The sequence below is a fragment of the Anoplopoma fimbria genome, chromosome 5, assembly GCF_027596085.1.
Source record: "Anoplopoma fimbria isolate UVic2021 breed Golden Eagle Sablefish chromosome 5, Afim_UVic_2022, whole genome shotgun sequence".
NCBI lineage: Eukaryota > Metazoa > Chordata > Actinopteri > Perciformes > Anoplopomatidae > Anoplopoma > Anoplopoma fimbria.
In genome coordinates, this window is record NC_072453.1 from 12270562 (window position 1) to 12289190 (window position 18629).

Sequence of the window (18629 nt, forward strand, 5' to 3'; positions counted from 1 at the left end):
GTGACTCACTCCACTTCCTCATTTCACACCGGGTGTATTGATGGGTACAACTTGCTACAACAGGGTTGTAAATTGGGATCTGCCGCCGACCAAGTTTAATTTGTTAAAAAAGTTAACTCAATCTTCAAGCAACTGAGAAGAGCGGAGAGACACTTTTGAAATGCATTCTGTGCGACTGGTGGGTTCACAGGCATTATCTAGAGTGGCCAAAATCAAATGTAACTTTGCCAAAGGGCATGCTAGGAGCTGGAACACTCTGGCATTGATCAGGGATTCAGCTAGGTCATGGCAGTGTATACTTAAGGAAGTGAACTGTTGAGGCTTCAATTTGTTTCAATTAGCGGTTCGCGAGAAAGCTGCAAGCATCTATACCGGACCCCAGGCCATCAACCGGTCCAAACGGGCGTTTTGAACGGACGCTGCTCTAGTTGATCTGAAATTAGGGGTAGCATGAACATGTTAGTCTGCTCACAGAGTATAAACATCAACACACAGTCTTAAACACGAAGACTTTAATTTGAAATCCAATGTGCTAAAGTAGAGCCGAAACAATGACAACCTTATCACCGTCCTGCTACATTCTGATTGCACTGCATATGCGCAGTAAATAGTGCAAGTCTAAGGGAAGAAAGAGACAGATAGAGGAAACTTAAGGTCTTGTCCCGATGTCCTGCTGTCACATCCAGCCGGCCTCTGATGAAGACAAACACTTCCTGCTGCTGAGAGAGGGACATCTGTGGTTTGTGTATATGTGTGACAGGAAAGCGGGAGGGGTCGGGGTGGGGGGCTGCAGCATTGTGTGTCATCCATAACACGCACACACATGTCCATATATCATAAGACACACTTTTGGAGTTATGCATTTGAGGCGACATAAGCACTAAATCAAAGCGGCCTCACACAATCAAAAAGACAAGACACTAGCTCGTGTTCAAAACACACTCGTAACACAAGCGTGTCCAGAAACAAACTAAGTCAAAGGCCACATTGACACACATGGGATGGTTCTTTATGACAAGCCGGTGGACAACTGCCAAGGAGTGCACACTGAAATTAATGTCAGACACATGAACAAAGAAGTTTTGCCAAGGACAGATGAGCAAATTAGGCATGCATCCTCGTGGATGTCCTTCCAAATACAGGCAGGGAAATTAAAATCCCATTCAGGCTCCCATGGGCACAATGTACTGGAAGGTTACATAACTGTCAGCGCCACCTGATGGCTTCCTGTCCAAAAAAAAAAAAAAAAAGGGGGGAAAAACAGGGATCTGTCATGCTTTGACTAACCTCCCAGGAACGAGCGGATACAACCTGGGTACAGTGGCACCAAGAGAGCAGACTTATACAGGTGAACACGTCAACCTGACACAACCCATATGGCCACATCGTTCTGTTGCCAAGTCCTGGTGTCTCACCTTCCTTGTACACTACAAGCCCAACCCCCCCCCTCCCCAAACACACCACCACCTCCTAATTCTCTCCAGCCCAGAAAAGCACAGCTGAAGATCTTCTGAGGATTATCTCCACAAGAAAAGCATGTGCTGGCATTTGTGGACAACATGCATGCACCACCTTAGTTAGTTAATCTACTGAGCACGCACACAAACGCAGGCCGCTATAGCCGGTCACGTCTCTAACTAGCGGGTTGGCTACTCTGCCTCACGTGACATCAAAGTTAGGTTTACCCACCTGTGCTGCTCTGTGGGACGCTACTGACAGACAACTCCATGGCCAATGCCAGTGCTGCAAGGCGCTCTCCTCACTTTGGTGTGGAAGGGAACTGTTGCGACTAAGCTCGACTCAACCGTTTAATGCCATTATTAACACTACTTATGGCTCTAGCCAACCAAGACAGCGCCCAGCAGAGAGGAGTACTCCGGCAGGGCCCTCCCACCTCCACCTTTTACATGAATATTTTAAAAAGGAGCTACTGGTTTCACTGCAGCTCACATCTTTGCTTTCAAAACTCTGCTTGGAGAATAAATGAGTAATTGACAATATGGAAAAATGTGGATGCCTCAGCAGATATGTGTAAATTTACACTTTGATGCAAGATGATGAAGGGGAGACTGGTTCGTATTGGAAGAACATCCAATTTATTCAGTAGGTGCAAAACGAATAATGTGTCAACTTTTCATCAATATGCATGTACACATAACAACATAAAACACCATGCATCCACAAGAGAGGCTCTTCAATGGTGTACTAAAGCCTTTGCTCAAAATGAGAAGCAATCTCTTGAGATGTGCATGCACTGTTGAGAGAGAAAGAGACAGAGAGAGAGAGAGAGAGAGAGAGAGAGAGAGAGAGAGGCAAAGAGAGTAGAGAGCAATGTTCAATTATTTTCACCATTTTTTGGCCTGCTCCAAACTGCCCATGGCTGCTCAAAAAAAAAAAAAAAAAAAACAATTGCACAAAATAAATGTACAACACTGCATGCAGGGCTTCACTTTTTCTCCGTTTCTTTAAATGTGAAGATTATCTTTCTCTGATTACCACTGAAAACTAGGTTGCCTAGCAACACACAATTAAGAAGTATGCTTTCCAATCGGCGGCAAGGGCTGCCCATTATCAGATGAAGTTACTGAAGCAACAAATGTCAGCTACATGCAAATTAGTTTGTTGTGCGCATGTTCGTGTGTGTGTGTGTGTGTGTGTGTGTGTGTGTGTGTGTGTGTGTGTGTGTGTGTGTGTGTGTGTGTGTGTGTGTGTGTGTGGGTGCACTGTGACTTGGTAAAGCACTTTGTATTTGCATGAAGCTCAAAAAGACACTTCCCACTCCCACCTCTCCCACAACTCCTTCCCCTCAGTCTTTCATCTCTCTTCTAATTTCCTTGACAACACATGAAGGGAAGCCACTTCATAAAATTCATTACTCTACAACAAGTGCACCAACCCACAGAGCCATTAGAGAGGCACGCAAGACACAGGGCTACGTGGTGTTAAAAACAAGGTTAAAAGATTTAATTCGTTCTGAAACTCATCAGCTCTTATCAGCAGGGAAATATATAAATTTATTAAAGGGAGAAATAAAGGCCTTTATGTATAAATATATGCTCAGATGATGTCTTGCTTACACTCGCACTAAACTGAGCAAAAAAAGCTGCCAAACCAATTGTATTAACCTTGTATGAGACACAATTTCTACATAGAAATCTACATAATTATGTATTCAGGGGGACCACTAATGATGAACAATTAACATATTCACAGAAATATGTGATTAACAAGAATACCCCACTGTAGTAAACAAACAAAAAGATAAATTTGGTCTTGCCACATTGTACGCAGCAGCATCGTTACGAGACCATCAAAAGAGAAACATTTCTTTCATCACTACGGTCATTCTCTAAAAATGTAAATCGATTCTTCAGAATTGGTGAAAAACAAAAGAGCGGAAGACATTTACTTTCAAACAACTGCAAATTTGACCATCTGAGGTGAGAGCGATTGAGTTTGTTTGGAAGTATAGCAAACAAATAAATGAAAGAACCTTCAGCAGCAATACAATGCATCAGAATTTCAAACAAACAACAGGGTGTCTTTAAAAAACAGCTACCTATTATAGTCTACACAACTATCCATCCAATTAGTTTAATTGGATTGGGAGCAGCTAAGCCCCCGATCAGGTGAGAGTGCAGTGTAAAATAGTATGACAGAAACTCTGCATCAAAGAAATAAACTTTTAAAGACTATTTAATAACTCTGTCTTGTTTAAAAAACTTTGAGGAGTTTATTAAGAGGATAGCTAGTAAACAAAATCCTGCATTTAAGTGTCTAAATTGTACAAGAAACCTTGAAGAAGCAAGGTTGAGCTACAAAACAACTCCAAAAGCACACTGTTGCTTCAGAATGGATTCTGACCAGTAAACTAAGTGAAAGAAAATAGCAGAAAAAACGTTGACCTCAATAACTGGAGCGCTGCTCATAAGAAATGTTTCTGCCTGGTGATGAGACAGGATCCCCTTCGGCAAATGACACAACCTTGTTGCAATACATGTATAAATAGTTGCGTAATTTAAAAAAAGACCTCTCAGAGCAAAGCTGCTTAACTTGTCAGATGCATCTCACATGCTACTCCTCCGTTCAAAAAGACTGTCACAGATTTCTTGGAGTATGTCAAAAATCTATCAATCATTGACATAATTAAATCTAACTGTGCTTCTAATCTAAGACAAAACAATTTCAGAAAATACTAATTATTTCCAAAACCTACAGAAAAAATATAAATAAGCAACAAGAACAGGGGAGGTAGGGTTTGAAGAAATGAGTGAGAAAGGTGAGGTTTGACATTACTTGTGTCAGGTGCCGTGACCATGGTTGAGACTATGACAGGTGGACCAGTGCGACGTCCTACCATCTTGCTGTTGTTAAGGTTTTGCACTTGGAGACTTGAGGAAGAAGTTACAGGAACATTGGTACCCTCGGGGGCAGCATTGATCCCTTTCCGAAGAAGTTGGGGGCTGTGAAGTGGGCTTGGCATCGCTACTGGTGATGGTGGGGGAAGGTTGGGTGCTCTCTTCATCAGCTCCATGGGGGAATAGGAGCCAGAGAAGGTTTTGGGTGCCGCTCCAGGAGTGCCCGGAGCTGGTGGAGGCTGCTGTCCAAGAGCAGACATGGCAAGACCGGTGTGGGCATTGTACATGGAGAAGGGTCTTCCCTGAGTCACAGCGCTGCTATATCCTCCAGGGCCTATTGGGAAAGCTCCAGTTGTCAGGGGCCGTGATGATGGGTAGCTTGTGGTCTCCAGGAGGTGTTGGGAAGGTGCACTGCTTGGTCTTCTACCAAGAAACTCTCCCATCCTCGGGGATACGTTCTGCATGGTGGTGGGAGGTTGCTGCATCAGGCTGGAGTCCATGGTCAAACCCTGGGGCTGCATGTAGATGTCGTTGCGATTGCTGAAGCTGTTGGATCGGGCACGCGTAGCCATACTGCCAGCCTTGCAACCGAGCGCCACACGGGACAGAACACGGGCCTGGGCCAAGTTAGGGGCCACAGAGCGGACATCATGGTCCTCCATCATTCCCAACATGCCAGTGGAATCAAAGCCATGTTGCAGCAGGAGAGTGATAGTGCTCTCAGCCAAGCCTTCACCTCGCAGAAAAGCCAAGAAGGCAGGGTCCACCATCCTCTTGGGGTCTGTAGAACTGGGATGTTGATGAGGTAGGCTGTGGTTCATTCCAGCTGTGGCAGCCACCATGGCTGAGCTGGGGTCATAATGTGGGTCATAAGGCAGCCTCTGGGAGGCCACAGCTCCATAAGCCCGAGGGAAAGCTCCGTCCATTCCCTGAAAAGCTGGGTCCACCACCGAACTGGTGGCAGCTGGCTGGCGGGGATCCAGGGACAAGCTGTTGAAATTGCTATAAGCTTGGCGAGCAGCAGAGAGAGATGGTGACTCAGCAGCGTAAACAGGAAGAGGGGGATGGACCCCGTAGACAGCAGGAGACGGAGAGCTGCCACCAATACGGTGGATGTCTGGGATCATCTTAGATCCAAGGGTTTCTCTGTACAAACGGCTCAGCTCATGCACAGGAGGGGGAGGAGGTGGCGGAGGAGGCAGGGGAGGCGGCGGAGGGGGAGGAGGCATGGGGGTAGGCGTTGAAGCGGAGGGTAGCATGGAGGGCGTGGCCCTTGCCTGTCCTTGATCCCAGGTAGGTCTTACCCCACCAGGGCTAGGCCCATAATGCGAGGCTGATCTGGTGAGCAGGTGCTGGTTATCCCTATAAAACCCAGACTCTTCAGGTAGCTGACCAGATAAGGTAGCGTCGGCCAGGTAGTATTCCTGAGGTGGTGCAGAGGCCCGGCCTGCCATCAGTTGCCTGAGGTAGAGGCTGTTTCTTAGCTCAGGCACAGAGTTCTTCCTCAGTGACTGCTCCCCATGCCGGTCCTGCTGCATCCTCCTGTACAGGGAGGACTGGAGGTCTGGATCCGGTTTCTCACCGACGTCTAGGTGATGGTGAAACCACCCTCCACGGTCTCCCCCACACAATGGCAAAGAATTCCTTCGGCCCGCAATGGTGCCGCAGTAGTGACAGCGACTTGCAGACCTATCGTTCTCACCTTCAGACCATTCAGGTCCACTCTGGCCCAGAGAGCCACCAAAATGCGACTGCTCACCTGAGGTAGGCATCGGTGAAGACAATGAAGCAGACCGCTATAAGCGGAAAATAGAGACGTGTATTGTGTTTCAACTCTCCGGTTACACTAACCACCAATCAAAAAGGCGGAGCGGAGAAAAGGTGAAGCATGAGGTACCCTTTTACCTGATATGCAGCTGTAGGCGGTGCCCCCCCCTCCACCCACCCTTCACTCTTAAGTCTGGGCTATCATGTAGCTCCCTGCTGGCAGGCTCTCTAAATAATTCAGCCCTGGAAACATTAGAAATCCATGAAGAGAGAGGTACAACATGACAAACACATAAAAGGGAGTACTTACACACACACACACACACACACACACATGAAAATAGAAAAAAAAACACACACCTTTAGGGCAAGGCTGTACTCCATTGTACAGCAGTGATCATGCTTGTGCTGGGCGTCACGCTTTCATTCAAAACTAAAGGCCAGGGGTAAAGAAATTAGGGTAAAAACACATGCTGGACAATGCTTACAGCATGGAGGAGGGGACGAGACGCGCTAATCCAATGGGGTTGATGCACGCCATTGGCAGGCACAGTCCTCCCGTCCACAGCGTTTGCTTCAAGGGGGATTAGCGTCTAACTAAAACCTGCTTAAATCCACTGCCCCCTCTGACATCACTCGAACCAGATAGTGTACACAGCCAGCACGCCGCTGAGGCCCCCTGGATGTGTTCACCGAGTGTAAAGCTACAGTGTTTACGGTGCTTAGCGGTTATTGCTAACCCCGCCGTTGGCAGCCGGCATCCCCCTGGGCGTGAATGGATCTTCCCCAAGGGACTGGGGAGGTAGGGGACTGACATGCGAGTGTGTCCCTGGAGAGCGGGGGAGGGGGCGGTTGCATAAACTGGACACACAAGTACTACTGAGGGTCAGACTTAATCCTGTTGCTACTAGAAGGAGGCCAGGAGATGCTCCACGCAAACCATGGAGAATGCACAGCCTCCTCTACTGGGCACCTACAGATTCACATATATGAACACACACATAGAAATACCCATATAGGCAAATGTATGTAAAGAGGGGAAAAACTCCCCACCAACTTTGATTTACACTAGGGTTAAAGCGAATTCTTTCAGATTAATTGACTTTTTATAAGCATCAGAAAGTAGCTAAAAAAAAGTGCCATCAAATTTTCCGTAAGCCGAAGATGGCATCTTCAAATTGCTTGTTTTGTTCGACAAACAGTTAATAAAATGTAATATTCAGGTATAATGATATAAAGTAGAGAAAAGCAGGGGTTGAAAAATAAAAATATCTTTATCTTCAAAGTGTCATATAATACACTGACAATAAATCCATGCTTTGCTCGCTTCAAAACATTTAGATTCACAAAATGAATCAGTATGAACTCTTTTTACTTGTCGGGTCTTATTTCCGCTCACAGAGCTCACACTTTCCCACCACATACACCAGATGTACGACCGAGCAGATGCGTCTTATCTGAGATGTTGCCATCTGAGAGATAACTGCCGGTGTTTACTTGCTGTGACAAGAGCAATGTAAACAAAAAAAAAACAGCAGCGGGAGGAGAAGAAAAGGGAGCTTTGATAAGTGTGTGATGGGAAAAAAGCTGATAAGACGGGAAGCTGCCAGCTTTGACTTCACCTCGAAGGCAGACAGTGTGGGATAGGACAAGACAGGAGGAGAGGGGGGGGGATATGATTGGACTGCACTGGACTGTGACAACTAGACTGCTACCAGCCTGTTTCTATTCTGTGCTTTATTGCGGTGTGAAATAGGGAACCAGGGTTTAAAGTGAAGAGAGTCTCCGGGGACGTCATCTGTATGGTCCTGAAGCTGAGACACAGAGACAGCGTGACCGAGATGGGCTAAATTTATTTCTGTAAAGGAGTGACAAGAGAATGCTATCGTCTTGTGTCTCTTTATGTTGTCCCACTACCTGCCAAGTCACAGAGCGACACGCCATAACAAGCTTGTTTTATTTTTATTTTAAGAGCTTAAGTGATGCAATCATGATATAATATATTTTTTTGAAATGTCTGAATCTGGAAATCTGAATTGGAGAACATTAAGTAGGTCAAAACAAAAATAAATCAGGACAGTTTCATTTCTCCCTGTGGGCCCTTAGCAGTCCAGTATGATGCACTTCTGAAGGATGGTTTCTTTCATTAGAGGTAAAGCACACCTTCCTCGCAGTGATTTCTCAGCGCCGTCCTCCCAGGTCTGAGTCTCGCTGGTCTTTTTTGTCAGCTTTTAAAAACACACCATTAATCACCGTGTTGTATCTCTCTCCGCGGCCATCGCCGACAATAACTTATTTTAATAAGCGCCTTCCATGGCCGCGTGTCACTCAGATCCCCGCTTCCTGACAAAATATTAATAACAATACAAAACATCTCAAGTACACTCAGGCCAGTGTTGCTAAAACACGAAACGAGGATATGGCACATCACATCTCCTGCCATGCAAATTGCTGCATTCCCCGCAACTCATAAGGAAGCGAAGCTGGGCTACCATATTCATCTTGTCTGCATTCTGTGATATGCCTCTCGTGAGAGCTGCTCCATAATTAAGTGAGCATGCTATATAACACTCATCAAGCAACAGGGACCCTGCGCTTGCTAGCATGGATAACACAATGGAAGAAAAAGAAAAACCCCAAAGTTACACAGTGGATGTTTGGTGAACGGGATCAGACTCGATGCCAACGCCCTGTTTGGTAGCTCGCAGCCAATCGGACGGCTCTGCGAAAGACCTCTAGGTGTACAATGTGTCGAACAGACGTCCGGCGAGCAGTCATGCCTTTGGAGCAATCTGGCCATCTTTCTAGGGCACGGGACGCTAACGGCGGGACTTGGCAGGCGGCGCAGGCACAGATAGCTGCAGAATGATTTAGATAGCTGCGACTCTACAACTGCTGATCCATTAAACTTTCATAGGGACTTCATAAATTAAAGCCATGACTGGAAGAACTTGAAAAGTCTACTCAATTACTGTGATTGTACAGTATATTAAAGTTTTAACGAGCCCCTGGGCCCTTTTTTCTCGCTCTAACACAAGTACGGGCTGGGAAGGAGGGGGTGACGAGGAAAGAAAAACACATGGTACCAATTCTGGTCCGATGGCTTTTGGAGGGACTCACATCTGCTGTGTTAGCAAAGACTCTACCCTCCGCCTCTTTACCACCTCGCAATCTCTGCAGTGTATGACACAGCATGTCACACATTTTGCACGGGTGGGAGGAGCGTGAGACAGAGTGAGAGCCGCTACTGTAAAACCTTTCATCAGCAAGGCGAGACCTCTGGTAGGCTTGGTGAGACAACTGATTAGTTTTGTCTTCTGTTTTAGTGGGTTGTTGTTGTTGTTGGTTTTTTTTCCTCTGTTCTTTGCCTTGTGCGCGGCTCTCGCTCCGCCCGCCTATCATTACCAAGCCAGTGGCCCATACTGCATCACAGATGGGGCAGACAGAAGGGAGAGACGACAGCCCGCTTGCTTTTTGGAGAGACGAGGAGGAGTGTGCAGCTGAGTGAGAGAAGAGGGAGGGAAGGCAAGTGAGAGAGAGAGAGAGAGAAGAAAGGATAGAAGAGAAAATGTAATTTGCCTCCACATCACTGATGAAAAAAGATGAGTAGTCTAGTTAAACAAAAAGATAACTTTTCCAATATGTTCAACTAAGCTGTGGTTGTAAGAAGAGATGTAGTGGAGGGTATGGAAATACTGAATTCTAATAATCTAATATAACATTTATGCAAATCTCCTGTGGCGTTAATGCACGGTTTTCAAAAGGAAGGTATATTCTACCATACTTTTAATTTCTATAAGACCTGGAGACCATTGTATTGTCTATTTTCATCTCACAGTAATATGCCAATTTTTCTGATTTCCTAATTTATATCAGTAAATAGTCTATCGGTTGAAGTAATCATAATAATAACAAGAATAATAGAAGTCTTAAGGTATGATGTAATCATTCCACACATGGCTGATTTTAATCCTCAATGCATATCAGTCGGTCCTCAAAAACATATTTTCACATTCACAGCAGAGCATTAACCCGCCACTCACTTGTGCTACGTACAAAATAAACCAATCCTTCTAGAAGCATAAACAGACAAGACAGTGGAAGCTGCAAAAGAATGGACACCTGACTATGTATGAAACAGGCTTAACTCAATAACAACTTCATAAATAAAAGACCACAAAGCATGCAGCCCTGAGACATCATGTATCACTGAAGATCATACTGCTATCCTTAATTGCTAACTCCCTGCAATGTTTTATTAAAAAAAATGATATTACATATATTATTTATAAACAAATAGAACAATTGCCTGACGAGTTACTTTTGTTTTTTGTTCAGCAACTAATAGGGATAAATTATATTCCCAATTATACAACCATAAAGTGTCATCATGTAACACAGCATGGATAAAATGCAGATGTTGATTAAAACATTATCTGACTAGATTAGAGCGGCTCCTAATCTAACCCAGAGGGGAAATAGTACCGCGGTCTACAAGCAAAACAACAATCTTAGAAAAAAAAAAAGAAGAAAAAAAAAAAAAAAAAAGAAGGAGATCGGGAGCAGAACTGTCCTCCCTCCCAGCCACTCGGCCCAGTTGCTGCGGAATGATAAACATTGGTTCAGCTCAAATTAAGCCGAGAACATGAAAGGACCTGAGGCTGGGAGGAACATGGGCCGCGGCAGATCACTCCTCATCTCTTCAGCTGACAGAAAGGAATCTCTTCACCCCTGAGAGAGAGAGAGAGAGAGAGAGAGAGAGAGAGAGAGAGAGAGAGAGAGAGAGAGAGAGAGAGAGAGAGAGAGAGAGAGAGAGAGAGAGAGAGAGAGAGAGAGAGAGAGAGAGAGAGAGAGAGAGAGAGAGAGAGAGAGAGAGAGAGAGAGAGATCCTCCTCTCTATTCCTCATAATGCTGAATTAAAGCTGATGCTTCCCAGCAGCTGCTTTGATTGAGCTAACTAGCGGCTTTTGATACAAACAGTCGCAACCAGCTCCCTGCCTCCTTATTTGCAGACAGGGCAGATTATGCTAAATACATATCAAGGACGTTAATGGCTTAATCAGCCTTGTCATCAAGCCACCGGGTTTCCTTAGATACGGGATTTGTGATCCCACTGCCATACACGCTGATGTAAAAAAACAGCCAGAAAAAAGAACTATTCCACCAAAATACAAAACATATATTTAAAAAGAAATGACACCTTGCATGTCGTTGGAAACTGTCTTGGACGACAAGACTTGTTTTAGAGTCGGGACAACAATAGGAATAAAGGCGAAGGCTCTGTTGGACGGTGCGGAGAAAGTGTGTGGTCTCAGCAGACGGTTTTTTTTTTGAAAGAGAGCGCTCCAGATTTACACTTGAAAGAGATTGAGGGGAGACTCACGGCTTCATCTGGTCTGTATCGGTGTGCCAACCGCGGGCCCCGGTTGAAGTGTGAACCTGGATTCAGATGAGTTATTACCGACAGTAGCCAAGCAAGCTCTGTGAGGATTTAGCCTGCGTGTGAAAGAAAAAGCAGAGCCTTGCTTCATATGTGTGTGTGTGTGTGTGTTTTCTGCTTGCACGGTGACAATCGCCATGGCAGCCTTATCACGCCGCTACATGCAATCAGTGGGACAACTTTGCCTGGTCATTGGCTCATGAACAAATCGCAAATCAAAAGCTGTTTTGTTTTTTTTCTTTCTTTTTCTTTACGCCCTCACAATGGCCGCCAGAGGACTGTTTCACTGATCCCGTACGATGGCCATCTGGAGAGTTAGAGAGGGAGAGGTAAAGAGAGAGAGAGTGTGTGTTTCTGTGTCTGTGTGTGTGTGTGTGTGTGTGTGTGTGTGTGTGTGTGTGTGTGTGTGTGTGTGTGTGTGTGTGTGTGTGTGTGTGTGAGAGAGAGAGAACGTCGGCGGGTACGCTCACCGTGAAGTATCTCTGCATGCATCACAGCAACACCTGTTACCGCCTCTGCGTGCGTCTCCTGTGGGCTTTGAGCTCGAGCCCAGCAGAGCAGACTAACTGTTGTCCCCCCAGGAATGACTAACTACCTCAGCTGTCTGATTCACATGAATGCAACAGCTGGATGTGGACTGCAACTCTAATCAGGAAGGATTCCCACCTATGAACGATCCACCTGTGATGTGAAATATGCTTTTTTTTATTTATTTTTTTTATGATTCGGATCCTGAAAGGGCCGGTTATTCAAAATGATCCTCTATGGACGTTAAGTGGACTCCTATCGCCATGACATAATCGACCATCTCTGCTGTGCAGATGACAGATGAGAGATTGATACCACTCATGTCTGTACACTAAGCTGCTACCATCAGCTGGCTAACTTAGCTTAGCATAAAGACTGGAAACAGGGGATACAGCTAGCCTGGCTCTGTCCAAAGGTAACAAAATCTGCCTACCCACCCCTCTAAAGCTCACTAATTAACATTAAATAAACGTCTTGATTATTTAGTGTGCACAAAAGGGTAAAAAGAACAATTCAGCATTTTACAGGGGGTTATGTAATTCATTCTTTTTTGGCCCAGGACCAGAAACTTCCTGAAGTCTCCGCTGGTTACCTGGAAACTAGTGGAAATGGCCATGAACTTTAGAGGTGGACAGAGCTAACCATCTGCTGGTGGTAGTTACCTACGTACATGACAGTGGTGTCTATCATCTGACTCTCGGAAAGAAAGTCAATTAGTGTATTTCTCAAGATGTCCAGATAATCCTTTAAGTTGTTTTACACACGTGAGGAGTTTTGCTTACATTTTCTTTTCCTTTGTTTTTCTTAAAGGTTTAAGGCTATGCTACTTTAGATTAAAACTGCTTCAAATCTGCCTTCTTCTAGGCAAAAGATTAACAATCCAAATTAAAATAAAATGGATTTAGTAATCTATAGTTGCATACCTTGGATTGCAGACAAAGATCTGAAATAGCATTTCTATGTCATGAAGGGAGATCAAAGTTATGGAAGATATAATTGAAAATGATCTAAGTAAATAAAATGTGGGGGGGGGGGAAGAAACTGAGGACAGATTTTATACTATTTTTAAGTTTCTTGCTACAGCCCTGATCGCCTTTAAGAATAATTAAGTGTTACGTTTTCTTTCTTTCTTTCTTTCTTTTTTCCATTTGCATTTGACTGTAATGTATTCTCCAAATGCATTTTCAAATGCCACAAGCTACTACTTTGGATAAAACATTCACCGTCACTTTTTTCTACTGCAGTGGCAAAAAAACTAGGATCGGATTTCTTCAGCTAAATTGGCTTTTTACAGGATGCGCGGCATATGTCCTTCATTTCATGTGCCCGACGCCGAGGTGCTTACATCATGCTGCAAAACAAATACTCTGGCACTGGGGGTAATGGTGCGTCTAGCTTCATTTTCCAGCACTGCAGTCATGTCTGCCTCTCCCTGCGCTGGCTCCAGGAGGGCCCGGCAGCTTAACAAGCCTCTCGGGGACCCAGGCAGCAGAGAGGAGATGATTTTACCTCAGGACACAGTCTGACAGACACACACAAACACACACACACACAAATACACAAACACACACACACACACATGCTGGGCAAAGTCAAACAAGTGGATTTAAAAATGCACATCCACAAGGCTTCAGACACAGTTTATACACCCACACAAAGACTCATATTCTTTGTTGCCAGGGCCGACGCTGTAGCTATGCACACGGCAGGGGGCTCCTATTCTATGTTGAGGCCCCTTCAATACAACACCGCTCTCTAATCCACAAGCCTAAAGCCTAATAATCACTGCAGTTCATGGTGTAAAAAATTGGCTGCTTCCAAAAAACAGCCGTGACAGGAGAGAGACCATTCAATCCCCCGCTGTAATCCAACTCCAGCTCCGATGTTTACAGAGATTCTCCATAACCATAAGTCACGTAACAGACACTCCTGCATAAACAAACAGCGGCTCCAGAGTAAAAGACATGATCTCATTTACATCTGCCAGATGACTGTTTGGTGCGGAGGTCAGAATGTATACACTGTTAACTGTGGTGTTTGACAAGTGCTGTGTGCCAGGAGAAAATTATAGCAATCAATGAGTATTGATCATCGATAGGTCTTGGGGTTGTGCTTACAATAACGATGGTTGGCGGGGGGGATGTGTAGCTCTGAAGCAGTATCAGTAAGATATATTTTTAAAAGAAAATGCTGCAAGTATAGGAAGGATTTCTGTTGCAAAATAACACAGAATATGACTTATTAGTATAGTCACAGTAATCCATTAAGTGATTTCGCAGGTCAAAAGAAATGTAGATATATAGGTAAAATAAAAACTGTTTTCATCATATAGGTTTTCAACATTTAAAATACATTGAAAGGCTGTTGAAACAATAGTTATATGGAATGTATAACCTCACAAATCAACCAAATATAGCTCAGTTTAAACCTTAATATCAATCTCTGTACTTTTGAATGCAAACCATCCAAATCAGAGCTGATTGGACTGCTGCTCAAAATACTAATCAAAATTATTCTCATCACAACCAAGAACGTGATTATTTATTAAATTATTTCTCTGTGTTTGGGAAGAAAATAGATTGAATGCCTTTGGCCATTTAAACCTTAAATAACACACTGTTCAAACCTTAAATTCTTCTTCACATCAACTATTACTGCTTCTATTCATCATAATAATCCTACAGTTCATCAGACAATTTACCAGTGAAGGGAGCACTTGATTCGATGGACTGGAGCTGTTAACAATATCAAACCCAGATCAAGTTCAATTAACCGTGAAGTCAAAGGTGTTGATTGTAAAAGTGTTGATTGTAAATACGATGCTACTCTGCAGTCGTACTTGTATGTATTGCAAAAGGCACTTTGAACTAAAGTGTTTGTTGGTGGAAAGTACAGATAAAAACAAGTGTGACTCTTTGAGAGGAATGAGTGATGGTAAGTTAAGGGCTGACACATACTCATAAGTTTACCTTCGCAGATCCGGTCTAGCCTCTGCCTCTTCACTTTGTGTTTGTCAGTCAGGGACATGGCGTTCAAACAAAGCAAAGCACGGGACGGCACGGCTCGGCTCGGCACGGCACCTCTCCTCCTCAGCCGCAAATACTGGCAAGGTTCAGACTCCTAGTGCACTGTCAGCACTATTCCCCGGGGCATACCGCCTCGGCACATACACCTGAAAGACATGCACAAACACAGAAAAACCTGGTTAAAACACAACACCGGCGCACACTAAAAAACACACACACACACAAATGCTTTATATATATATATATATATACACACACACATTATTGATGTAAAAGCACAAAAAAAAACTCGGGAAGGCATTAAAGGGCCCTTGACTACAAAGTCACTCAGCCTCTTGCTCACAAAAGAGCCTGGGAAGCTGCAGGCGACAGAAAATCAGTGAATCACACACATTCTCTCAAACACACACACACACACACACACACACACACACTTACTCAGATACTGTTGGTGACAAAGTGCCCCATTTGCTCTAAAAAGTGGCAAAGCTTCCATGCTCTAAAAGCTCCACTTTTCTCCTGTTTGAAGTGTGTTTTCTTTCACTGACAAACACTCGTCTGAAGCTTCATCTCACTCATCACATTCCTTATTGATCGCCGTGACATTTGAGTCATCTCCACTCAGATGGCAAATAGCAATCTACTTTTTTCTCTCTTTTTTTGCCCCTCAAAGCCACTTAAAAAACAAAGCGAGCATATATTCACACGTATTCATCTGACAAATATCAATGCAAATGTGAAACAATTAAGAGAGAACTTGTGAGGAGGGATTTATCGTCTGACACAATGACGCTCTTGAGTTGATGTGCTGCACCTGAAGGGTGACAGATTGTCGTGTAATGACACATTCAGGCCAATAGAGGGTAGTTAAAATCTACTCAGAGAGGAGCACACCAACAACTTACACCTCTATAGCATGTAGTGTTGATTCATTACATCCATATTTTTCCTCTGGGCTCAAAAAAATACAACTTCTAATGCAAAGTCATAACAATCGTACTTTTTATTCTATTTACTTTGAACAAATGTGGGCTGAGAACTGTAATCGTACTTGATATTTCCGATTACATCAGTTGTACAGAAGTTTAAGTTAAAGGACGTTTCTCGACAAAGCCTTCAATTCTGTGTCACTGGCAGACACGCAGGCAGCTATACGTACAAACACGTGTTTTGTTAGAGAGAAAACAAAGGGTATGCTCTTTTTTTCTTCTGGCAGTGCATAAAGAGCACAGAGAGGATCAGCATCTTAGTGAATTCGAGTGAAACGTTTGCAACACAACGGGATTAAATGTTGCACTGAAAACTCAAATTCCACATGGTTCTCCTCCAGCACCGGAGCCAGAAGCGCCTCTCCACTCAAAGTTCTGACACCATGAAATAAACATCTCTTTTTGCCAGAAAGCATCAGGGCAGAGATATAACTTGAAGCCATCATTAGTTGTTTGTAGTCAGAATTCAGAAGAAGGAAAAAGCAGGATGGAAGACAAGAAGGTAAAGATTTTCCACAAAACAACACCCATCCATCGTTATCTGTGAGGAGTCAGAGTGAGGTTGGGAGAATTGTCTGTTGGGGTCTGGATCTCAGGGTTTGTTTAATGTGACATTATCAGGACATGACTACACATATGGGACGATACAGACCCATCACATGGGAGGTACACAGCATTGCACAGCACCTTGAGGAAAAGACAAAAATCTTAGATAACACCTGTCTTTTCAGCACAGGATTTCTCTCTTCTTGAACATCAGAACAAAGAGGTTTAAAAAAGTAGACGTTATTCTTAATGAGCAGAGTCTGACACCGAAAACCCAATATTTACCATCTCAGTTATAAAAAATAGTTCTGTTATCTGTGTGCAAACCAAAATAAGCAACAGGCTATGAGGTCAAGACAATTAATTTGTGTCAAACTGTATATTTTATTTATTTAGACTTTTCGACGCGATACATAGTCATGCTGGCACTTTAAAGCACAATAAGGCAAAAGTACGGCAACAATGTGGCTGCAAAAGGCGGTGAAGGAGAGACGTGAAGCTAGCATGGATGTAAACAAAACATCATTTCAGAGATGTAAAGGGTTCGTTGATGGACCTATTAGTTGATTGATGGCTAATCGTTTAATCATTAAGTTATTTTTCCATCAAAATCACCCTAGGCTATGGGATTTGTGAAGCATTTTTCACTATTTTCTAAGGTTTTACAAACCAAACAATAAATGAAATGTGACTTCAACTACTTATTGGAGTAGTTGTTAGTTGCAGCCTCATACAATTTAAAATAATTGAAAAACACCTTTGCAAAGGTTTTATGAGAAAAAGAAAAGCACTGATCACGTTTGTCAGACCTCAAGGATAAACCCATGTTTTGGCGAGAAACATTGAATGAAAACCAAACTCGACACCACAGAGTACCTTAAACTGCCTTTTCATAAGAGGTCTCGGTCTTTTCTAAAGTCAGGAACGAGCCATTTTGTCGTGAGGATGCTGCACAGCACGGGTCACTTTCAGTAGTGTCTTTCCAACGAGGCAGTACTCTAGCTTCAGTACGTTAACGGGCTGCTGGGAGGCCTCACCCCGATACTTGATTCATTTCAGTTCCCCTCTCTGTCCCTCCTCCTCCCTTTTCATGTGTCCATCTCTCTGTAGTGCTGCTGCCTCTGAGGTCTCTCACACACAGTCATCAATCACCTGGCCCTCTTCCAGCGCGTGTGTGTGTGTGTGTGTGTGTGTGTGTGTGTGTGTGTGTGTGTGTGTGTGTGTGTGTGTGTGTGTGTGTGTGTGTGTGACAAAAAGTGGGAGAGTGACAGAGAGGGAGGGAAGTAGAGAAAACCAGCGCTCACAGAGGCAAATAAGACCGGCACAGAAGACAAACCTTCCTGAATTCTATAAGCAAACCAAAAAGTAAAAAAAAAAAAAAAAAAAAACTCCCTCCATGACTTTATAAAACGCAGCCAAGCATGATGCCAATGCTTTTATTAAAAATCAAAAAACAACATGAAACTGAGCACCATTGCTCCATGATTCAAAAGAAAAGATTAAAATAAAAGCCAGCAGTGCAGCCAGCAAGGCCTGAGAGGTTATTTAGGGAAGGGATTCTGCAATCCCAATCCAAACACAAAAGGTCATATTCATGAATCTTAATATTTAAGAGGCATTAAAAGTCAGATGATCGATAAAACTCCCTGCCTGCGGGGCCGCAGCTCATTGAAAGAGAAACATTTGTGCGCGAGAGAGGCGGAGACATTAAATGTAGGAATCCATATCTGTGATGGCCGGCTATGTCTGTCTCCCAAGGACGCCTTGAGCTACAATCGCGGTCCGCAAACTCTGCTCAATGTCAGCAACACACAGAGATCACTGTCCAAGTACGGTCTGCAGAGGAGGGGGAAGGGCTGTCCGTCAGCCGCAAGAGTTTAATACAGCACAATGTGTAGAGAGAGAAGGACACGCAAAGCAGTCTAGTGAAAGAAAATTGGCTGAAGATTAACCAAAAAATGACTAATCTATTAAA

The 18629-nt window shown here is 44.0% G+C and overlaps 1 protein-coding gene across 5 annotated transcripts in view; it reads right to left on the reverse strand.

Annotated features, from left to right (window-relative positions):
• Nucleotides 1-18629, reverse strand: part of LOC129091133 (C-terminal-binding protein 2) — a 97689-nt gene that overhangs the window by 41231 nt on the left and 37829 nt on the right. For 2 of the 5 annotated variants that reach the window (XM_054598623.1, XM_054598626.1), the window contains exon 2: nt 15051-15265. In XM_054598623.1, the coding sequence (XP_054454598.1) occupies nt 15051-15120 (70 nt within the window). In that variant the 5' untranslated portion in view covers nt 15121-15265. Of the gene's footprint in view, nt 1-4296; nt 6131-15050; nt 15266-17530; nt 17779-18629 lie in introns of those variants that run through there. The other 3 variants (XM_054598625.1, XM_054598627.1, XM_054598622.1) reach the window with 3 other exon arrangements.